General features: G+C 34.4%; 2 protein-coding genes across 2 annotated transcripts in view; both read right to left on the bottom strand.

Moving 5' to 3' along the window:
• The window catches only part of LOC137918449 (uncharacterized), a 179,984-nt gene that overhangs the window by 143,238 nt on the left and 12,484 nt on the right, over positions 1-24,262 (bottom strand). The window lies entirely within an intron of this gene.
• Positions 2,480-24,262, bottom strand: part of Fhos (Formin homology 2 domain containing) — a 54,335-nt gene continuing 32,552 nt past the window's right edge. The window contains exons 5-21 of the mRNA XM_068761280.1: positions 16,832-16,890; positions 11,066-11,250; positions 10,510-10,991; positions 10,316-10,416; positions 9,707-10,150; positions 9,235-9,537; positions 8,596-9,110; positions 7,829-7,831; positions 7,495-7,701; positions 7,261-7,383; positions 6,753-7,010; positions 6,426-6,643; positions 4,953-5,145; positions 4,550-4,686; positions 4,141-4,259; positions 3,688-3,738; positions 2,480-3,258 (exon numbers count right to left, since the gene is read on the bottom strand). Coding sequence (XP_068617381.1) covers positions 3,710-3,738; positions 4,141-4,259; positions 4,550-4,686; positions 4,953-5,145; positions 6,426-6,643; positions 6,753-7,010; positions 7,261-7,383; positions 7,495-7,701; positions 7,829-7,831; positions 8,596-9,110; positions 9,235-9,537; positions 9,707-10,150; positions 10,316-10,416; positions 10,510-10,991; positions 11,066-11,250; positions 16,832-16,890 — 3,376 coding nt within the window. The 3' untranslated portion in view covers positions 2,480-3,258; positions 3,688-3,709. The remainder of the gene's footprint in view (positions 3,259-3,687; positions 3,739-4,140; positions 4,260-4,549; positions 4,687-4,952; positions 5,146-6,425; positions 6,644-6,752; positions 7,011-7,260; positions 7,384-7,494; positions 7,702-7,828; positions 7,832-8,595; positions 9,111-9,234; positions 9,538-9,706; positions 10,151-10,315; positions 10,417-10,509; positions 10,992-11,065; positions 11,251-16,831; positions 16,891-24,262) is intronic.

The raw sequence follows: 24,262 nt of genomic DNA, 5'->3' as shown, positions 1-24,262 counted from the left end.
TATATAATGATGGTTACATTTTTCATTTTATTGATTATTAATAATAAATGACACATTGAAACATCGTTATTTAATTTTGAAAGGTCCTATGATGTCTTAGAATTATTTCTCAATCAGTAATGAAATATAATGATGTGTAGTAGCCATTTTTAGTTTGAGTATCATATCGCAGAACGTTTTCTTAAAACGTTCAAGCTTCTACAAAGCATGGCTTAGCTACTGTTTGAGACATCGGCCAAGTGTTGTTCAGTTGGGATTTTATGCTCTAAGCTACAAATGTGCTCACCTTGAATCCTTACAAGAAAAGGATTATCATTTCAGTCGTAAGAAATCCACAGCTGTACTATGTCGGAGATTTCCATAAGAACTGGTTAGAAGTATCCAGCGCCCTCCGAAGACTTTAACACGTTGAGTGCCACGTCAGGCACCGGCAGTGACTGGCAGTATAAAATATTATAAATAATAAAGATAAAAATTAAACATTTCACAGAAAACTTTAATGGAAAATATTAGAACAAGGTGGACATAAAAATGATAGTGCCTCGCAAGTGTCATAAAATATTATAACCCGTTTGGTCCAGTTACGTGTTATTTTTCTGGCACTCATTTTCTTCATAGCACGATTTGCAATATTTTCGCTCTGCTGAAACTCTGTCAGGTTTTGTCTGCAGATTGTGTCCGTTTTCTCTGGTTGCAATGCTGCCATGTGGGACGTCGTCGTCGTCGTGCTATTTGTTAAGTAAATCTCCAATTTCTTTCGGAATTCTGTAATGCTGATTTTCTGCGTCGTTATGTTTTGAATAAAATAAAACTGTTAAGGACTGCAGTATTTCGTTTAATTTCAATAACCAGTTTCATATACCATTTCAGAGACACTAGTGGATTATTATAACCATTCATCTGATCAGATAAAGCTCTTTTACAGTCAACTATAATTTTGGGTTTCAACTCCATTGAGTAAATTCTAATCTGCCAGAATTGAGCGTGCGACCTGACAGGGAAGTCTATAATACCGCGTGGCAATCAACGTGTTAACAACCTCTCCATATTGTCCTATGATTGCGCTTACCGATCTGAGGTGTTTACTCCAGAACTTTAAGGTCTCAGCGGCTATCGCTATATGGTCTGCCCACTGCCTACTTACTATCGTTCGTCTATGAATTTCCTCATTCTTAATTAGATTTCCTAGAGAAATTACGAGCATTGCTCTCTTCTTGTCTCGTTGGGCGTCTGTGAGCTTGCCAATGAGGCCCAGAGTGAGAAATACTATTTATATATACTGTTCCACACAATAGGTGCCTGCATACGGTGAAATAACCGTTAATTCTCACCATGAAAAAAGGTATGTACAACTGGCATTCTATTATCTGCGTACTATATAGATGGAATATAAGCCTTTTCCATACCAAAATACATACACAATTTTTAATGTAATTGATTAACCGTAGGAAAAGTCGACACGCCCCGGCGCGTTTCAGTGGCGAGCTACAACGGAGATGGCGTTAAAAGCTTGCAGCGTCATCTCACTACAAGGGAAATAGAGGACAAACCTCCGTGAGACGTACACCAATTATTGGTGTGTGATCGGTTTACGATGCAGAAATTTACTGGTCGCGACAGATTTCTCTATGATATAGTCCAGCGAATTGGCAGTGAATAGGTCACACATAGGGAACTTTAAGGTTCTAAAGTGGAGGCCATATATCGAAAAGCGTAGCGTAGGCTGTCCACGTCGGAAGACGCTGGTCGCAGGCCGCTTTCAACTGGTACTGTTGAAAATCTGTCTGCAAGTGGCCTATGTCCAGCTGTGGACGTCTTACAATTGAAATGAAGATGACAAACGCCTTTTGGTGGCGAGTCACTACAACAGGGATAGAATACAAGCCTTTTTCGTGTGAAAATATATACACACCAAGAATTTTACAAACATCCTTATAAATGTTTATTTATATTAATTACTTTGTAATATATATTTAAGGTAACACTCTGGTACTCTACTAATAAAACTCTGGTTCAATGATAAGAATTTATTATTTACACGTATGTATTTACAACCAAAATAAATATTATACGAATTACAACACAAAATATATAAATTCTATACATGGTTATAAATTTTGATAATAAATGTCAGAATAGTTATTGAAATTTGAACAATACATATAATTGAAATTAAAGTCGTCAGTAAAATTATAACAATAGTTGATCATTAGTTATGCACTTAATTGTTTTAATAACTTAAGTATGCTATTTAAATAAATTGTTACATGTAAGTTATCGTAGTCAATCTCCATTTTTATTTTTTAACTAATTCGAGACGACGCATGAAGAAGATTCAAAAGTTATTTGTTATTTGCAATTATCGATAATTCAAATTTAACATCTGATCACCATGTCATGTGCCTAATACATCTGTAAGCAATTGTTGTCTTGTCATCTAAGTTGATATTACTCCAAACAAATAAATTTATTTGTTATTGTGAATAGAATTAAGATTCTTAAAAAAAATAATATCGTTTTAACTCTAATTTTGATAAAACTCAAAATGCAAAACGGGTGCACAAAAGATAGAAAGACCAAAGGAATATTTGTATACAAGAATATACAGTTAAGCCTAGTTAAAGAAAAGTTAAAGAAATATATTGCAAACACAGTTGAATTCATACATTACAAACTCATAGCACGAAAATCTCCGGAAGAGTGATTTGTGCTCGTGATGTTGGATACGCTCATTGTAATAAGTCTTTAGATAAACCAATTGTACTCATCATGCTCATCTCGTGCATTTTTAAACAAGATTTCAGATGAACGAGTTGTACTCATAATTTTCAATTTGCATATAGTAGAATAAGAGATTAGATAAGCAAGTTGTTACCGTGATGTCCAATACGCTCATATGATATGAGAGTTGCACACAGTATGGAAATAAATTTATTTGTTCGAAACAATTATTTTAAGGGAATATAAAGAGAAATTAAGTAGCTCTAGATTTTTCCATTAAAAATACCCGTCTCAAATAGTTAAAGAAAGAAAAATGAAAATAATATCCTTAAATTCTTGATTTTGCTTTTTTGACAAATTAAATGTTTTTATTAGATGAATTAACAAGATAATATCATTTTAACAATTCTTTGTTGCAAATATGTTATTTTTTATGCTTATTATACTGATTGGGCCCCATTTAGGTTTAATGAGATTCAAATAAAATGAATAAATATAATGAAAATTGACTACCTAGGCTAGATGTTTGTCGTTAACCTGTAAAAGAAATACAAAATATCACATTAAAATACAACATTTACACTACCATTGATGGCTATAAAACAAGTTAAATGTTATTTAAAATAACTAATGCCTCTCAAACATCTTCCAGCACCCCTTAACATGAAATAGTTGGCATTTATTTTATTCTTATTAGTTATAATTTATATATTTCATTAAGTAAGAAAAAGACCAATATTTAGCCACTTCGGCACATGCAGTGGTAGTCGTATAACAAAGTGCACCGCCCGCCAGCCTGCTGATAAATGCGTATGCGGCAAGCAACGCGAATTACACTACTGCCACCGTCAAATCACTCAACACGTGTTTCACCTCTCCATCATCCGGGCATCTTCAGGAGTTATGTTACACCGAGTAGTGCCAAACACAGAGTATAATTCATTGTCTATGATTTTTTAAACTTACCTGAAATTTTTCATCGCTGCGGTCAAGCCTGTCCATCTAGAGTCCTGTTAACTGGAAGAAAAAAATAATTAAAGACACGGTAAGTTTTGATATCGCAAGCGTATGAAGTGCCTTATTCAGTTAAATATTCGCATAACAACAAATCTTATGTAAAATTTTATTAATAATTTACCATAAAGGCTTTTCTGAAATGTATCGCACAGCATAACGTCAATAATAACAGTAAGCGCAAAGTGAAAAGAGAAAGTTTGTTTTGTTACTTAATATGTGACGTGTAAATTAAAGAAACGTATGTGCCTGCCTATTTACTATAAGTTGCTATTATTGATATTCATGTTGTTTGGCTGGTAGTATGCATTTACGTGTCAATCTGTTCGCATAAAAGCTGCTTTGTTAGTTTTTTTTTTGTCTAAAAATGAATTACATTTCATCATTAATGGTGATTGAACTTACAATATTTTTTGTTTGATGAGATTCTGTTTTTCCTTTTCTCGCGAGGAACTGGTCTTCTCTTTGAGGTGGCAGAGCGCACTAGACTCTCTATTATTTCATCGTCCGCAGATAAATCGCCACTGAAATAATTTGTAGTAGTTCAGGGTTCATAATTAAAGAAAAAAAAAAGATTTAGTATAATTTTTTAATGTTCTCAAATCAACACTTATTATTTTAATTACTATTTATAAATTGTTTAATATTAGTATTTTAAGTTTGTAAACCCTTGGTGATTTGGTTGCTGTTGTTTTAAACATTTTATTTGTCAATTCTAGTCACTGTTGGTCATGGGCCTCGCCGATAAATTTTGTTTATATAAATAAAATATTACCATGTCTCTATAAATGCTGTATCCGTACAAACAACTTACTTGATGAAATTACTTTTAGGGGGCTTTGACTTTCGCCTGCCTTCTATGAGGCTGTCAGTCTCGAGATCAGTCTTAAGGAGTTCTTTAAGAGCGCCATCGGCTACGTGGTCTCCGTTTTTGTTCGAATAGTTTCCCACCTGTAATCATAGGACAAATTAAACAAAGAAATCTTTAGACAGCGTAGTTTCGCATTTGTTTCCTATTTATAATTCGCTGCAATTTGTTTAACACAGCTTATGTTTGAGACTGTATTTGGTTTTTTTCAGTCCCAATACAATACTATATATAAACATTGAGTAATACCCAATACTGTGTAAATACTATGTTTAATGTGGTAAACGTTGTTAACGAATTAAAAGTTATTTTGAATAACAAAAAAAAATGTATATTTTGAATAGCTTACGTCAATGATCATTTTGCCGCGGGTTTTGTTTCTTTCTCTATGTTTAGCTCTTTTCTCTAACTGCTGAAGTACTCTCTCACGCGTAGTTCTATATTCTAAAGCGAACTCTGCAATAACCTTAAGGAACTCTGAAGGTTTGGTTTTTGATAAGTCTCCCGGTGGAACTCCCAAAAATAAGAGGAACTTATTGTACCTGCAACAAAAATCGTACTATGTCTTTCTCCAGCTTTTAATAATATTTACAGTTGCCTGTTAATAAGTACGCTGTAGTAATATAACGACCACTAATATTTCGCTAATTAGCGTAATATATGTAAATTCGTAATATATTAGCGCGACCGGAAAGTAATGACGTTCAAAATTTGTTATATAATATTTGATTGTTATGTGGTTGCTCATTACGTACTTGGAAGACGTTGTATACTAGATAGCAAAATATTGATAGCGAAGGTGAATATATTGTTGATTACAAATAAAAATTTGTTAAAAATATAGTCGTGTGATTTTAAGATAGCGACATTACTGTCCGGTCCCCTTAATACGTACAAATAGGTTTTTTTTAGTCATTAATAAAATATCCAAATTAGGTAATTCAAGTTTTTGCTCCAGTAAATGTTTTTACTAATGTGAGACATCCAACGATTACCACGGTGTCATTATTCAACAATTAATATTAGCATTTTTCATATAATAAAATCGCTGTGCAATAAATTAAATCTCGCGACGTAGAGCTTTGCATTGCATTGTTATGCTAAAAATAATTAAAAATACATTATATTTATAGCCATTACAACTAATAAAATAAGTTCATGTATAAAAATCAAGTATTCCTGTATACATCTAATTCTAAAAAACATGGTAACATTTTTTTCTCTCACTGCTGAAGATCGTGGCTCCTTTTGATTATGACAAACTGCCGTTACCATCGGTCGCTTTTTCTTGTTCGTGGCAACTTCAGCTCCTTTGATATCTGATCTGACCTTCGTTGGAGACTCCGACTTCTTAATCTCTTTCCTTTCATTTTCCTAGTCACTACCAGGCGTTCCAAATTATTGTTACCCCACATAGCAATGTGGCCAATACCGCAGATATAAGAGGAGTGCCGGGTGTTCGCTATTTTCAGATCTCTGTTTATTTACTTGTTTGTGCTCAACATTGCACTGGCACCACATTTAAATTTTGAATTATAAGAACGTCAAGTGTGCGAATGATATTTATTTTAGTTCCATGTTTTATGTTTCTGTATTCACATTTGAGTCAAAGCTGTCCTAGCCACGGCAATATACCTTCTGATCTTTGGCTCACTGTTGATCCAAGGTGTTGAAACTGATCCATGGTATCGTATTCTTGCAGTAGATTAGCTTGTATCATAATAAAACAAAATCTGAGCTTAGTGGCACATCATACATAATCATAAATAAATCGTATAATAATTATGATAAACGAATTTAGTTCATGAATTTTTTAACTTACCTGTTCATTACCCTCTTCTTAATCAGGTCCAACAATACGATCCTCTCGGCAGAGTCAGTCAAGAATTCGTTGATCTTCGTTTTGAATATCTGAGAACTATCGTGCTTCGCGACGCGCTTCATATGGTCCCAGGAAGCTTTGCAGTCGGCTTCTAGCTTTTGAAGATTTGCACTTAATACGTCGAAGTCCACTTTGGATGCTCGGATCACCGGACCTACCTGGAATAAGTAATAAGTTTTATACATCAATAACGGCTTTCACTTGAACTTATAAGATTGCAAAAAAAAGCTCGTTTTTTTAAATTGGACGTAAAATTGGAAAATTTACCTCACTGAAGAAATCAGTACTATCAGGGAACTTTTCAATAATCATTTCGCAGATATGGTAGAGTAAAGGATGCTTGTGAACGGTATCCTTGACTTCCATTACTTTGGACAAATATTCCAATCGAAACCCTTTCACTGGACACCCGTTAAGGAAACTCCCTACTGACCTCAGAGTCGATAATATTACTTTAAAAGTTTTATTCACTTTCAATAGTTCTATTCCCTGCTTCAAGTCCATTAATGGTTCAGCAATTTCTTTCTGAAAATTTAGGAATATTCTCAAAATATATTAAAGTATTTGAAACAGGATAAATCTGAAAAATTTAACTTTTGACAATGCGATGGTCTGTCTATGATAAGCTCGGTCAGAATAAAACAATTTACTATTCATCACTTTTCAATAATTATGATGGTTAGGTATTTTTGACAGGCTTATTAAACAACGAAGGGTAAATACAAATCAGGGAGGTTAGTTAAATAATATTTATTTGTATTCATACGGAACTTACCTCTAAATAATCAAAGTCCAACCTAAACACCCAAAGCTTAAGTCTAGATGATAACTCATTGACTGAAGCTAAAGTAAGCAGGAATTGTTCTGCGCTTCCGAGCGGCAAATTTGGGTTGGCGTACTAAAAAAAATTACACGTTAGGTGTCAGTAATCTAATTCGTAAGTCTTGTGAACCTACAGATTATTTAACATTGGTAACAATTTTATTATTGACATCAAAATGATTAATACCTGAGCTTCTTGAATTTTAATTTTTTCTTCTTCTGTCGGGAGCATTGTCAAAAGTTTTTCTATTCCTTCTCTTCCTATAACGGTAGCATCCATCTTCATTATTGCCGCTTTAATGGTCTGTGGTGTTGGTAGTTTCTTCATCGCTATATTAATTGCATTTGATCGTTTTGCATCTAAGATTATATTTCTCTTTGGTTCCAATAATTTCTGTAGCAAAAATACTTTAGTATTATCAAGAGGTTTAGGCCAAAATTTAGACGTATAAATTATAATTTAAATCATTTTTTAACCAGTTTAAATATTGATAAATAATGTTTAAAACTCAATTACTTACTTCCTGATTGTGTAATTGTAAACGCCGACGCCGAGTAGCCAGATAAATGAAAAGGAAAAAATATGTAAATTATTATTGGATAATAGTGAAATCATTACCACGCTTAAGTCAGTGTTTACCTATATGGATAAATAGTTAATTAATAAATTTTGAACTACGCTAGGCTATTCATAATAAGCTTAGTTTTCCAACAACTACAGATATCACGTATACAAATTTTATACATGACTCTTACACATCCACCAAATGTGTTGTAATTGTATATCACAGTATTCGTTTTTATATTATTAGTCTATATAGAGCAGTCATTAAAACTTGTGTCTAATTTTGAAGAAATGTGGTTGATCATTTTTATATTATTATTACAGATTAGACATGTTCGTAGTGGATAGCAGTTCAGTTTGATTTTCCATAACAAACTATCTAATACAATAAAAAGTTGAACGGTATTTTCTTTAGTATATCTGAGTCTTATGGCGCCATCGTATTTTCTATGCTTATAACATATATTATATATATATATATATATATATATATATATATATATATATATATATATCAATTTCCTGCTCATTGTATCATTTGATGGTATTTATTAAAAGGTTTAACAGAGTAAAGATGGTGAAACATACAAAAGTAATATGATTACTTCCATTAAACTAATGTTTCTAACATTATTACTGTCTTTTTTGTTATCATGCTGTCATGGCTATCAAAGTATGTGGTATTAATAGCACATAAAACCTATTGTATTTAAATGATTGTACCTTAATGATTAAGTCATTGGTTCTTGACTCAAATAAGTGCTCTAACATTGTCGTATCCAAAGTGATATCAGGGAGCTCATCCCAAATGAAACCGCCAACTTTCAACCTTATTGTATCTGGAACTGGATTTTCTTGAATTTCACGCCAAAATAGTTTTACTGTCTTTTTATTTTTTTTTATTGTGCCTGTATCGCGTCCCTGTGATAACAGTGAACGAGGGGTACTAGCTACATTATTATTGGATATTTGGGGTAATAAAGTAGGCAATGGCGGTGGCATTCCCAATGGTGGAAACATATTTGGCGGCGGTGGCGGAGCACCGTTCATGCCTCCTATAGATGGACGTACAATGTCGTCGTCGGAATCTAGCCCTAATTCCGAAAAATCAAGGTCACATAAGTGGAAATCTCTATTAAGACTCCTTTCCTTGATTTCCTCCCAGTTGAGATCGTTTTCCGAGACTTTCACTTCGACTATTTTGGGGGATTTTTCTATGTTGGGGCTTTTCACCATTTCTGCAAAAATCAACATTAATTTTTATTACATAATTATTTTATTTGTCTTTGTTGTATAATGTATTTATCTATTAGAAAATTACTTATATCAACTATAAAAAATATTCCTTATAGGTGTTTTTACCTTTTGACTGTGACTTTGCCAGTTCTTCTTTCGCCTTCAACACAATGCCCGCCAAATCAGCGTCTTTGACATGTTTGTCCTCTACAGCGGGCTGACTTGCTGTGCTTGTTAACATTTGAGCTATATCTTTAATACTATGTTCCCTATTTTTAATAATTTCCCTTTCGTCTTTTATTTCTGGTGTAGCATCCATTGTTTTCTGTCTTATTACAGTAAGACTGTCCACGGAATTGACGTTATGTCCTGGCGTGCCATTTTGCATTCTTTGCTTTAAATTGGGTGGGTACCTTTGACTTACTCCTCCTATTATAAACAATTATATTTGATGTCATATGAAATTAATTAAAAAAACAAAAAATATGGGCGTGATTGTTTTAATTGAAATAATATCGATTATGCCTCTCATTGAAAACAAGCGATGAAAACAAGACAATAAAACAGCACATATTAGTAAGTTAGTGAATGAACAAACCATTTTTTAATACGTCCGTCAAATTTAGGCTCTTTGCTCTGTGAAGAAATGATTTGTCCTCGTCTAAGATGACATTGATCCCATTGCGGAAGTACGACACCTGTCTGTTTAGTACACTTGTGGTGTTTGTATAATTGCAGTTGGATTTTGTATAAATGCTTATGGGATTCGTAAAGTTGCCATTGGAACTTGTATAAGAGCCATTAGAATTTTTGTAATCTTTGTTACCAAAGAGACCATTGTAAATGTCGGAGGAATTATTCAACAGTTCTTGCTGCTGTGTCGTATGATGTGCTTGTCTCGCAAATCTATCTCTTCTCCTTCTTAGTGCAGAGTTTAGTTCTTTGTTTTCTTTGTTATCTATTATTGTTGGTAGGTACGGCGAGCGGAGGTTATGGCTTACGTTAGTTTCTGGCTCCATGTGATCAGCGGCTGGTTGTTTGGCTGTCGAAAGTTAGTGAAACAACACAAAATTTATGCGAATGAAAAAGAATCTATTGATTTAAAATTGTAGTTAATGTAACCTAGAAAATATACACACCATGCAGGATTAACTCTTACACATATGAAACCAATGTGTTCATGCAATAAAATTGGTACATTTCATACCTTTTTCCTTTATTTGTTGCTTTTTAGATTTTCGTCTTTCCGTATTGTTCAGGTTGAGACTTCGTCGTCTTACTGAAGTAATCACAGAATCATCTAACAGCCTGTAATTTATACAAAAATGTAAATGTAAAAATCTAAAACTATTAGAAACTTGTAGGAAGATTTGCAATTGTATGAAAAAACTATTAACTTACTCAAGCGCCGTGCCGGTTTCATCGCCATCTTCGTAAAGTAATACAGCCTCGAATGTTTGTAATTGTCTTAAAAGATCTAAATCGGTTCCTTGTTTAGACATATACATTTGGATAATGTCATCTATGCCCTGATCCTGCAAGGCGTCCACCTGATCATAATAAGTATCTCTATCGGGTACGTTATTGAGACATCTATTTATTAAAGTAGTCGCGTAAATAAGTAATTCAGTGTCGGAAGCGTCGAAATCTTTTAGAATTTTCATGACATTGTACCAAGGTTGCCTGCCATTTGTGTTATCGACAATTCTAATGGCATCAATAAGAAGGAGAGAATTTTTATCTGTATATTCGACAAAAACCAGAAGAAGTTTCAGGGCAGTTTTGACAATGTGTCGGAATCTGCTGGATATCAAAGAATATAACCATTGAATACATCGTTTGTGTGTCATCACGCCATGCATGCCGTCCACGTAGAGAAGAACCTGTAATGCAAAATATTTAGTTATGACATTTCAAAATTAGAACAGAAAATAAATATATATTTTTTAAAAAATACCTGTCCGAGCGCGCGAAGTATATAATCGAGATAGTTGTGGTCTGCCATATTCGCGACCTGCATAAGACAATCCAAACCTTTGTTTGCAACGAATTCATGAACAAGATCTTTATCGGACTGTAGGATCTGCTTAAGTGTGAAGAGAGCTCTTCTGAGTTCCCGGCCTTGAGATTGAAGTAATCTCTCTGAAAACATACAGAAAATAGTATGGTAATTCGTTTAAATTAAAAACTTTTATAGGCGTTTATTTTTTGTATATAAATTTATTTAGTAATAGTTATAACACTTAATTATGGGTCGGCTTTTTAGAAAACCACATCAGAATGCTTTTCTAAATGATTAAATAAAAGAAATGAAATGCCACAAACAAATAGTTGTCACAAATCATATAAGTTAAATATTCATATTCCAGATTGAATCCCAAAAAACCGTGTGTAACACACACACTGTTTTTTGGCGTTGATGGATGGATGAACAAAGTATTTTTGCCATATTAATGATTTTGTTATTAAAATATTTCGTTGAATTTTGCACCTTACAGAATTATTAATAACATGCATTTATTTGTATATTTGTTATATGTACGTGGTAATCGAGATGCAGGGATTGAGTTTAAAAGTCTTTCGTAGGGCACAATTATTTATTTTAAAAAGAACTAATCTAAACTGCGCACGCGTCTTCACTGCGTCGTTCAAACGTCGTCTGTCTCCCTTTCTCTTGCACCATCTGACGTTCCTATTCACGTATACTATTACGTTCCATTCCACATTCGGTCATCCTGCATTCATGCCTGTCCTCAGGCATATCCTTGAATTTATATAAAGCAAAACATCTTAGTGAAATAAAACTTATTACTACAGTCCACAACATTAACTATCCCTTTTTTATTTATTACTCACACTGTGTACCAGCTATGAAATACAGCTTTTGGCTTATGTAATTACTTACAATAAAATCTTTACAGATATTTACTTTTATTTTTACTTGTCTTGTACACTTAACATTAACAAAAACTGGATATAAGCAAGTAGTACATGGATTTTATAGCTATATTGACACATCTAGAATTCTCTCTTTATGAGCTCCAAATCTTCTTCCTGGCAGCTAGTACTTTCCTTCCTCTTCTTGTCGTAATTCTTCCTGTTTTCCTTTAGAATTCTCAATATTTGTTGTCTCGCTTGTAATATAAGGTTTTCTCTATTCTTATAAAATTTCTAAGTCTTCCTTATTTCTCATTTTAGTTTCAATTAGATGTTCAAAAGGTGTGGTACTTATACTTCTTTGAAAAGTGCTGTTGAGTGCCCTCTGCGCTCTGCCTATGTGTTTGTACCATACTCCTGGCGACTCTACTGATAATTTAGTCAGCACTGGTATAATTTTTCTATGCACCCTTTCAACCTAACCATTACCATGTGGTACTCCTGTAGTAGTTTTCACATGTCATATCTTTTCATATATGCAGTATTCCTTAAATTCATTACTGGTGAAAGCTGCTCCCTGGTCGGTGATAATTCTCTGTGGGCTTCCAAATGTATTATGATATAATTGAAGCTTGTTTATAGTCTTTTGAGTCGATGTTGTTTTCACTGGAAATAACCACACAAACTTTGTGAATGCATCAATGATGGTAAATTTATAATTATACTGCTTTTGTGTTTTGGTAAGTGGTCCAACATGGTCTAAATATAGGGTATCAAATGGAATACTCCCTTTTTCATTATGGTTAAGCATTCCCTCTTGCTTTCCCTCTTTCCTCATCGCTAGCAAACATGGTACAAAATCCCTCTTTCCTCATCGCTAGCAAACACGCTAGTAAACATACAAGATAACATACTCTTCTTATTTCTTATCAACATCATCAATATTATAGTCCTTGTTTAACAACTCTTTCATTTTAAGTTTTCCAAAGTGACCATTACTATGTACTTTCTGTATAATTTCCTTTTCTAAAGACCTGGGTACTACTAACTGTCTTAGTGTGCCCTTGTAAAGTATTCCATTGTCCATCCAGTAGTCTTCAAAAGTGCTTCCTTTTAGAATCTCCTTAATTGCCTTCAGACTATCATCCTTGTCCTGTGCTAATTTAATGCCATTGTTAAATGTCATCATTGCTACTTGGGGTATTCGGCTGAGAGCGTCCACATGCTTCATTCTAGAACTGCTTCTATGTTCCACCTCAAAATCTTATTCATCCAGCATGATCACTCATCGTGCCACTTTTGCAGTTAAATCTTTTTTCTTGAGAGTCATTGCAAATGCTTTGCAATCAGTAATGACTTTGAAATGAATACCACGTAGATAGTGTCTAAACTTCTTCACTTCCTCAACAACAGACAATGCTTCTAGCTCATAGCTTGAATATCTACTTTGTGTTTCATTTGTTTTGCTACTCATATAATATACTGGGTGCAGTCCAGATCCTGGGTGATATTGCATCAGTATTGCTGCCAACGCTACACTGGAGGCATCTATATGCAGTTCAGTTTTCAACTGTGGGTCGAATATTTTCAGTACTGGTCCACATAGCAATATGGATTTCAAGTTTTCGAATGACAATCGGTGTACCTCCTGAAATATAAACTCTTGATCTTTTTTTCAATAAATTTGTCAAAGGGCTGGCTATCATAGCATAATTTTCTATGTATTTCCTAACATAGCTTGTAAGTCCTATGAAAGTGTGCAACTGTTTTAAAGTTTTCGGCTCTGGATATCTTATTGTCACATCTATTTTTTCCATACTCGGTCTTACTTCCCCATCCTTCACCATGTGTCCTAAATATTCAATTTCATGTCGTAGTAAGTTAGCTTTTTTTCAATTAATTTGCAATCCATAACGAGCGGCTACATGTAACACTAGTTGCAATCTCTGTAAAGCTTGACTTTTATCTATAGCTAGAATGATAATATCATTGATGAATATTAATAAAATTCCTTGAGCTAAATCAGTTCTCTAAAAATTATGGTGACAAATCTCATAAATGTTTTTGGGCTAGTTGATAAGGCAAAAGGGGCACATAAAAACTCAAACTGTCCGTGGTAGGTTAAAATGATATATAGCAGACTGACTCTTCACTAACCCTTAAATGGAAAAACCCGTTTTTTAAATCTAAAACACTAAACACTTTGGATGCCCTCAACTTATCAATAAGATCATCAATCACTGGCAAGGGAAATTCATCCTTGACTATCTTTTTATTAAGCAGCCGATAGTCCACACATATACTGCACCATCTTTTTTCTTTACCAATACTAGTGGACTCGAATACTCTGAATAACTCACCCTTATGATATCCCTACGCAGCCATTCATCTATCTGTTTTTCTACAATCCGTTTCTCCACTAAGGATAACCGTCTAGGTCGTTGACTGACCGGAATGTCATCCCTCAGAATGATTTTCAGCTGTATGGGTGCTTCCTCTGTTTACATAGGTTTGTATGCATGCACATACCGGACAACCTTGCTTCGAATCTCTGTATCTTGCACAAGGGCTACGTCTACATCTGTACATGCTGCGAAATAGTCAATTTTACCTATCCAATTTTCAACCCTAAACGACACAACTCATTATTCATTGTCATGGTGATATTAGTCAGAAATTCTTGACCTAATATTGCATCATTAGGCATAACTTCGTTAGGAACTACATGAAATACAACATCGCGATACATTTGATCATCTACTACCATATCAACATGAACTTTCCCCATAGATCGAACTTGGTACTCACTCAACCCCATCATAGTTATTTTTTCGTCGATAATTACACGCTTTATTTCCGAATATACTAGTATACACTTCCTGAATCTATTAATGCTACTACATTGAATTTATTTAATAACACTGATTTTCCGGCTTTTTTGCATGAGGAAGACGTTTGTTTGCACCTTGCATAACCTTAGTCCCTATCGTTGACATCTGTCAAATTGACGTTTCTTCTCTCGTACTGATTTAGTTGGGGATCGTCGATCCTTTTGTTCCCGTTCTCGGTGTTGCTCTCGCTCAACTCCGGCGTGCCGTGGATTTCAGACTTCATTCCGAACATAGACGAACGCCATGACATTATCATGTTATAAAGACTATGACATACTGGTCACTATATTAATTGGAAACCCTATATTTTAACATTTCAATGTGCATTTTATCCCTGATGGAGTTTCCACGAAAAAAAAATATGCACCTTGCTCTTTTGGTTGAAGAAGATGACTATGAATATGATATAGCAGAATCCAAGTATGCTAAACAAATTAATAAGACGTGTAGCGAGTATATACATATACGTGTAGAAACCTGGTGAGGAGAAAAGTGAAAGTAACATTGAACTGAAAATTTTATTAACTGATGATGAACCTGTATTCCAAAGCCCAAGACGTCTGTAAACACTAGAAATGAATATCGTAAACATACAGACTGAAGAATGGTTGTCAAAAGGAATAATTTAGACTAGTAAATCTGACTTTGTATGCTGAATTGTTCTAGCCCACAAAAAAGATGGTTCACGCCGGATGTGTATGGATTATCGTAAATTAAACAAAAGTGTTATAAGAGGACGATTTTCGCAACCAATTATAGAAAACCAAATAGATAAGCTTAAAAGGATTTTTTTGTTCTCCTCTCTCTTTTTTTTTGTAAGGATTTTTACTTCGCATGATTTATGTACTGGATTTTCACACGTAGATATTCATCCCGATCATATCTCAAGTACAACCCTGTATAAATGGAATTTACCAAAGAAGCATCGGCATGACTCCATTTGAATTATTATTTGGTATTAAAATAAGAGAAAATGACGAAAGATTGTTAAAGATAATAGAAAGAGAAAGTATTGAATTATTTTATGAAAACAGACAAGATTTAAGAGAAAAAGCAAAACATTCAATCAGAAAATACAGGAAGAAAAATTTAGGAATTATAATAAGAAAAGAAAAGAAGCTATACTTTACAATATTGAAGATTTTGTTGCAATCAGGAAAATACAATTTTCCCAAGGTTCATAGCTGTTCCCAAAATTCTTAGAGCCTTATGAAGTGACTGGCCAAAAACGAAATGTATCGAAATGTGTATCTATACACTGTCAAGAAGGTGGGAAATGATAAAGGGCCCATAAATACTTCTACTTCTGCAGATTTAATGAAGCCATGGGTTACATGAGAAGATAATAATTCATCCGGGACAAATGAATTGCAGGAAGGCCGTGTGGTTTAGATTATATTTTATTTTTGATTATGGGAACATTTGGTTGAAGATGACAACACATTGTTAAAAAAAGTCGAAAGGACGGTATAACCTGTGACTAACGTTGATGATTTAATAAATATTTGAATGAGATTTGCTTCAAATTTTGTTTTCAAACAACATCTCACATATCTATTGTAGGAGTTTGTCTTGCGCCTCATTGACTTATTTTTGTATTACTTGATTACGGTTTCACAAAACACTGAGCAAGTTTTTATTACATAATTAACATTAAAACAAATTACTTATGTCATAAAAATAACATACATTTAAGAAGTTAACTTTGTATCTTTTATATTAAAAAAATACATTTAATATGTTGCAATAAATAACATCTAGTAATGGCGGAATTTTGACTTTAGCAACGAACGTCAGTTGATTAAATATTTTTGCTGAATTTTTTTCGTTATAGTGACATGAATATGTACATGCATATACTCATGTACTTTAGGGTATTGCGTTATACTTTTAATTTGATCTTAAGATGTGAGGAAACGAAAATAAATAGAAAAATATTCGTATCAAAAACTTACCGATAATAGCGTGTACGCGAACAGAAAGCTGCGTTCGTAATATAAGAGCATTTTTGCGACTGGAAAGAAGAAAAAAATATGTTAAGGTTATTCTAGTCATTATTTTAAATTTTTAAAATCAAGTAGACATTTCGCATAAACATGTAAAATTTATGTTATTTTCCCAAAATTAAAAAAGAATGTAATGGGGTCATTATGGATTATAGTTAATGTATATTATCATTTATTTTAATTAATGTACGCAGAATGTATATAAGAGTGTGAATACATAATATTTATATATAAAAGAAAAGGTTTAAATCGTTCGGTATCAATTGGTCCAGGAAGTTTCCTATTGCAAAGTTTTAAATAAAAATAACTGAAAGTATGCTGGCAATTATTATTTATAATAATAATTGTTGAACAGTTTTCTCTCCTTTTTTATTCAGTCTCATCGACGCTTCTTTGATTAACTTGTTAAAACAAATAACTTAAATGCTCCAAATCCATTAATTTCTCTGCTCACTTACTCATACGATATGTCAATTGCGTCCAAAAAGAACTCTTCTTCCCCCATGTCATTGTCAGAATCCAGGTTGATGCTATTTGAGTTAGTCACGTCTTCTTCATCAGCGTCTATCCCGGAATCACGAGAATTCTGTCTTATTTTAAATTTTGAACTGGTATTTACGTTACAATTTGTAATGTGTTCGTTTTTCCCGACCGGCTTGTGGCGTGTGAAGCCTTCAAGATTAAACTCATCGTCATTCATTCTCCCCACAATTGAATCCAATAGAGTACAGGATGTTTCGTTCGAGTGTAATAGAAGTGAATGCATTTGATTAAAAATATCCGGGACACAAATCGGTTGAATATTTTTCCAATGTTGACTGACCCACGCGCCGCGATTTAGGCTGGAATGAGCCGGCGTCTTCGAACGCAGTCAAGTTTGAACTGAGGCCTCGTTGTATGAACGTTGTTATCATAATACTGAATAGCTCCATCTCATTGTTTTTAGTAAACTACATAATTTTTTGGGTCTGACATTGGATACAAAAAAAATTGTAGCATCATATATACGATACACTTGTGATAGCTTGTGTAGGTGCTCAAAACTTATTTCATTGTTTAAGCTCATACGTAGTTTTTGCGGAACATTCGATTTTATTGTGATCGTACTTGCTGGGAAAAATCGAAGATATCAAACACTCACGGTTTTGCACGCTAATAGTTTGATTTTCTATACTTTCCATACTATTGGAATAATCTAAAAATGATAACATCTTAGAGAACTAATTGTAATATAACAATGTGCATTGATATTCAAGTATTTTAAGTGTATCCGAAATTTTCCTCGTAAAATATTGCGTTATATTTCTGCAGAGAAGATAAATAATTTACTTAAAACTAGAAAGAATAAATTGGGATAATTTAAAATCTTTTATACTTGATACCGATAAATATTGCACATAAATGGCAAATGCAAAAAGACACGGTAAAGTAAATTTCAATTTATTTTATTTACATCGTCGTCGAGTACTGTTATTATCTGGTTTAACGTAATGTTCGAACCGTTTACATTTATTAAGAAAAGGATATACCGTTAAATTATAATAATTACGATCGCAGACTTGTATCGAACTTCGGCTTCTGTTAAATTAGGCCAAAAAGAGTTTGATGGTGGAATCATTTTGCGTAAAACCACATGGAGATATTTACCCGGTTACTCGTGTAACAGTAACCTAAATAAATGTACATTTGTGTTGAATGCGGCACCGGACTATTTTCGTTGACTTGGTAAACGGTGCGACGACCTTAAGACCGGTAACATTAACTAGCAACGATGATGTGTTGTGATCAACACTGTACTCGGTGTTCCCCTTAGTGTTTTAATTTATATAAACAAAAAGTATCGTTTTGTTTTTTAATAATTACAAAGTTTATGCCATTATTAATACATTCGCAATAATTATGATTATTATGAAAGACGCTGAATGCAAGTCGCATCCATCCGGTCCTGTTGGAAATCTATGGTCGATGTTCAGCAGTTGATCTCCTATGGTTGAAATGGTGATGATGATGATGATTATCATAAAAATTGCCATCAATGTACGGAATAACATTTTAATGCGATTTCCGAATAAACACAGTGATAGTTAAAGAGTTTATATGTCTAAGTGGTCAATATAATAAGTGGCTTATACAATATTTAACAGTTTAGAGTAACATCTTAATTATTCTTTTACAAATAAATTGTTTTATTATAAAAACACATATAACTTCAGTATTGTTAGTCGATCTCCAAACATGTGTGAAAAGAGATTTTATATTTTGATTTTTTCGCTTCAAATGTAATAAAAATCTAATACTAATAATAAGACACAAAAGTGTCAAATGCTATGGAACTGGCAATTAAGACACATTACGAAAAAAAAGCTGAATAAAAGAACTTAGATGCTATTTAATTTTAAGGTAAAATAAACTATTCTTATCTATTTTCTATATTTCTATATATATATATATATATATATATATATATATATATATATAAAAGAAAGTCGTGTTAGTTAGACCACTTATAACTCAAGAACGGCAGAACAGATTCGGCTGAAAATTGGTAGGGAGGTAGCTTAGAGCCAGGAGATGGAAATAGGACTTTTTATCCCGTTCGACAGCGTTCCCGTGTGACTTGACATGAAACGTCAGTCACTATAAAACGTGGTATAACAAAAAAGAATCAGACTTGGAATAACAAAACGCAAATGACAGCTATGTAATTGACGTAAAATGACAGCTATGTATTGACGTATGGATGACAATTTGATATTTGTAAGAAATCAATATTAAAACTATTTCTATTAAATAAATAATTAACAAGTGGATTGAAGTGAAGTGAAGTTTAATTAATAATGCCGCGACCAAGATGATCGAATCTTTCCCGACAAAGCCGTAATGCAAGAAGAATACAAAATACTGCAAATGAAAGGACTGAAGAAGAACAAGAAATTGCACGTGAACAGCGCCGCAATAGTATGGCTCGACTTTGTGCTTCTCAATCACGAGAGCAAAGTGAAGCAGCCCGTGAAACAGCTTGGTTGGCAATGCAGAATCGTCAAGCGAACAACAGAAGGCAACAAATAGATAATGTGCGACGCAGAACAAGATATTCAGCTGATTCGAATCGAGCAGCGTTTCGATACGATTGCAGCAATGATTACAGCTTGCATCCTAGTGTTTGCATTGGGCAAATGGACGTTGTTTGCGAGTATTGTGGTGCATTAAAGTTTTCCGGAGAAACACCTGGATTATGCTGCCTTAATGGTAAAGTGAAATTGCCAGTGTTGGCTCCGCCACATGAGCCATTGTATTCATTGCTTTGTGGCGAAACACAAGAATCACGCCACTTTCTTGCAAATACTCGAAAATACAATAGTTGTTTCCAAATGACGTCATTTGGGGCAGACATTATCGAAGAAGGAGGATTTAATCCGACATTTAAGGTATTTATTTTTGTACTTACATAGAATGTAGTTAAAGAATAATTTACTTTATTTATTGGTATGTATTATATTTGCTAATACTGAACTCTACTCTCCCACAGAAAAAGTGTTTATAACCCAGTTAATACTGTCTGGTTTTTATTTTGTAGATACAAGGACAGATCCACCATCGAATTGGATCATTAGTACCTTTCGAAGATACACAGAATAAATTTTTACAAATATATTTCATGGGCAACATGGAAGAACAACTTGATCGACACCTCGGGATCAATACAGGAATAAAGCGAGCAATTATTCAAGACTTGCAGTGTCTGCTTCATGAACATCATGCGTTAGTCAGGTTGTTTAAGAGTGCTTTAGAGCAAATGCCAAATGATGACTATAAAGTTGTCATCAAAGCAGATGAACGACCATCTGGAACACACAAACGCACATTTAATGCTCCAACAGTAGATGAAGTTGCCATCCTGATTGTTGGTGAACAATTGGAAAAACGCGATATTGTGCTTACACATTGCGATACTGGGCAACTGCAACAAATATCTGAAACTCATCGATCATATGACGCATTGCAATACCCACTGATGATTTGACAAGGAGAAGATGGATATTATTTTAATATTAAAATGATAAATCCTTGAATGTTAAAGTATCAGTATCTTAATAATGGTTAATGTCTGTATTATTTGTCTTTGAAATGGTTAATTATCAAATTTTGAATTTCAGGTGAAGAAACTACAAAGAAAGTTAGCTCAATGAATTATTATGCATATCGTTTGATGATTCGTCAAAATGCTGACAACTATTTGCTGCGGTTTTGTCGATTTTATTCAGCAGTATTGCATTGACATGTATGTAAAAATAGAAACGGAACGTTTAACATTTATTAGGTTGAACCAAGCCAAACTGCGTTCTGAGGAGTACATCCATTTACGTGATGCAGATAGTACTGAAGGAAATGCAGCTAATATTGGTCGATTAAATATTCTGCCGGCGACGTACATTGGTAGCCCACGTCATATGCATGAATATGCACAAGATGCAATGACATATGTTTGTCTTTACGGCCGGCCAGATCTGTTTATTACTTTTACCTGTAATCCAAAATGGATAGAAATTACTCAATTGCTGCTTCCCGGACAAACATAAAATGATAGACACGACATCACAGCACGTATATTCAGGCAAAAAATTCGGTCCCTGATGAACTTTATTGTTAAACAACGCGTCTTTGGAGATACTCGATGCTGGATGTATTCAATCGAATGGCAAAAGCGAGGCCTGCCGCACGCACACATTCTTATTTGGTTAGTGGAAAGAATTCAGCCTGACCAAATAGATGATATCATATGTGCCGAGATTCCTGATCATGAAGTCGATCCAGACCTACATGATGTTGTTACTACTAATATGATTCATGGACCGTGTGGTGCCATCAATCCCCAATCACCTTGCATGGTCGATGGAAAGTGCTCTAAACGATATCCACGGAAATTAACGGCGGAGACTGTCACTGGCAACGATGGGTATCCGCTGTATCGGCGTCGATCACCAGATGACAACGGTCGAACTGTCACAACGAAAGTGAAAAGAATGGATTTCGTTGTCGACAACAGTTGGATTGTTCCATATTCGCCACTTATTTCTAAAACGTTCAAGACACATTGCAACGTTGAATACTGCAATTCAGTTAAGTCCATAAAATGTATTTGCAAATATGTCACGAAACCGCCATATGGTTTTTGGATTGCAATCCTCAAATACCAACGATGAAATTTCACGCTATCAAGTTGGTCGTTATGTGAACTGTAATGAAGCGATTTGGCGTATATTCACATTTCCAATTCACGAACGTCATCCTACTGTTATACATTTGGTGGTGCATCTGGAGAATAGTCAACTAGTATATTTCACGGCTTCGAATGCTACGCAACGTGCTGAAACACCTCCAGCAACTACATTGACCAGTTTTTTTGCAATCTGCCAAAGCGATCATTTTGCACGAACTTTGCTTTACTCGGAGATGCCACGTTATTATACTTGGAATGCTTCATCCAAGAATTTTCAAAGACGGAAGCAAGGTGATGCGGTTCCTGGGTATCCAGATGTGCGTTCTACTGATGCTCTTGGTCGTATGTATACAGTTCATCCAAAGAATGATGAATGTTTCTATTTGCGGTTGTTGCTGGTAAATGTGCGTGGGCCAACTTCATTTGAGACACTACGAACTGTTAATGGTGTAATATTTCCAACATATCGTGCTGCATGTGAAGAATTGAACTTATTAGAAAACGATAACCATTGGGATACGACAATCGCTGAAGCCATTATCTCTGCATCCAAGTCAGATACGCACATTATTCGCTATCATAATTTCGACATGTTTTCCATCAAACCCATGTAACCTGTGGCACAAATACAAGGATAGTATGTCAGAAGATATTTTACATCAAAGTCGTGTCAGTTCCAGAAATCACGATATTGAGATGAATGAGGAGATACATAATCGTGCTTTACTCTTGATCGAAGATATGTGTTACCTCATGTGCGGTAATCTATTAATCAGGTTAGGAATGCCAGCGCCAAATCGTGAAATGAATGACGCATTTAATCGAGAATTGGAACGGGAACGTGAATATGATCACCAGGAATTAGATTTAGTAGTTCAAAGGAATGTACCCCTGTTAAATTACCAACAAAAGGAAGTTTATGATACTTTAATGAAGGCAATCGCTGATGAAAATGGTGGTTTATATTTCCTAGATGCCCCTGGTGGAACTGGCAAGACATTCCTTATGTCATTAGTTTTAGCAACTGTTCGGGCGAGATCCAACATAGCGGTTGCAGTTGCTTCTTCTGGAATAGCAGCCACATTGTTAGAAGGATGCCGTACGGCTCATTCAGTATTCAAATTACCGTGAAATCTTCAAACTATTGAAGAACCAACGTGTAATATTGCAAAACACTCAGCAATGGCCAAAATTTTAGCGGCATCGAAAATCATCATCTGGGACGAATGCACAATGGCGCATAAACGTGCATTAGAAGCACTTAACCGAACATTAAAAGATTTACGCAATGACTCGAGATGTTTTGGAGGAGCAATGATTTTACTGTCTGGCGATTTCCGCCAAATACTGCCAGTAATTCCAAGATCTACGGCTGCCGATGAAATAAACGCTTGCCTCAAATCGTCAAATCTATGGCGCTATGTGAAGAAACTGCAGCTGACAACAAACATGAGAGTTACATTGCTTAATGATACATCTGCTGAAGATTTCTCGGAGCAATTGCTGACTATCGGTAATGGTCAAGTACCTGTCGATGAATCGAGCGGATTAATATCATTTCCAAATAATTTCTGTAATTTTGTCTCATCAAAAGACGAAATTATCAACAATGTATTTCCAAATATTATTTCTAACTACAAAAATAATGAATGGTTGAGTGAGCGAGCAATTTTAGCGGCTAAGAATAAAGATGTAGATGACCTGAACTACATAATTCAAAATAAGATCATTGGAACAATGCATTCATTCAAATCTATTGACTACGTCACAAATGAAGATGAAGCCACCAACTATCCAATTGAATTTTTAAACTCTTTGGACGTGCCTGGCTTACCACCGCACAATTTACGCCTAAAGGTTGGCTGCGTAGTAATCATGCTTCGAAACATAAACCAACCAAAACTGTGCAACGGTACGCGTTTGGTGGTTAGTAAATTGATGAACAATATAATTTACGCTACGATAATGATAGGAAAATTCAAAGGTGAGGAAGTTCTCATTCCGAGGATCCCGATGATCCCAACCGATATGCCGTTTGAATTTAAAAGACTTCAATTTCCGATACGTCTTGCATTTGCCATGACTATCAACAAATCACAAGGCCAATCCTTAAAAGTTTGTGGTTTAAATCTAGAACATTCATGTTTTTCACATGGTCA

Source organism: Battus philenor, unplaced genomic scaffold, assembly GCF_028537555.1.
Source record: "Battus philenor isolate CCGP_79_NKW_IND1 unplaced genomic scaffold, ilBatPhil1.0.hap1 SCAF_1, whole genome shotgun sequence".
NCBI lineage: Eukaryota > Metazoa > Arthropoda > Insecta > Lepidoptera > Papilionidae > Battus > Battus philenor.
Note: the sequence above shows the minus strand (reverse complement) of the source record. Positions and strands in the feature narration are given on the sequence as shown.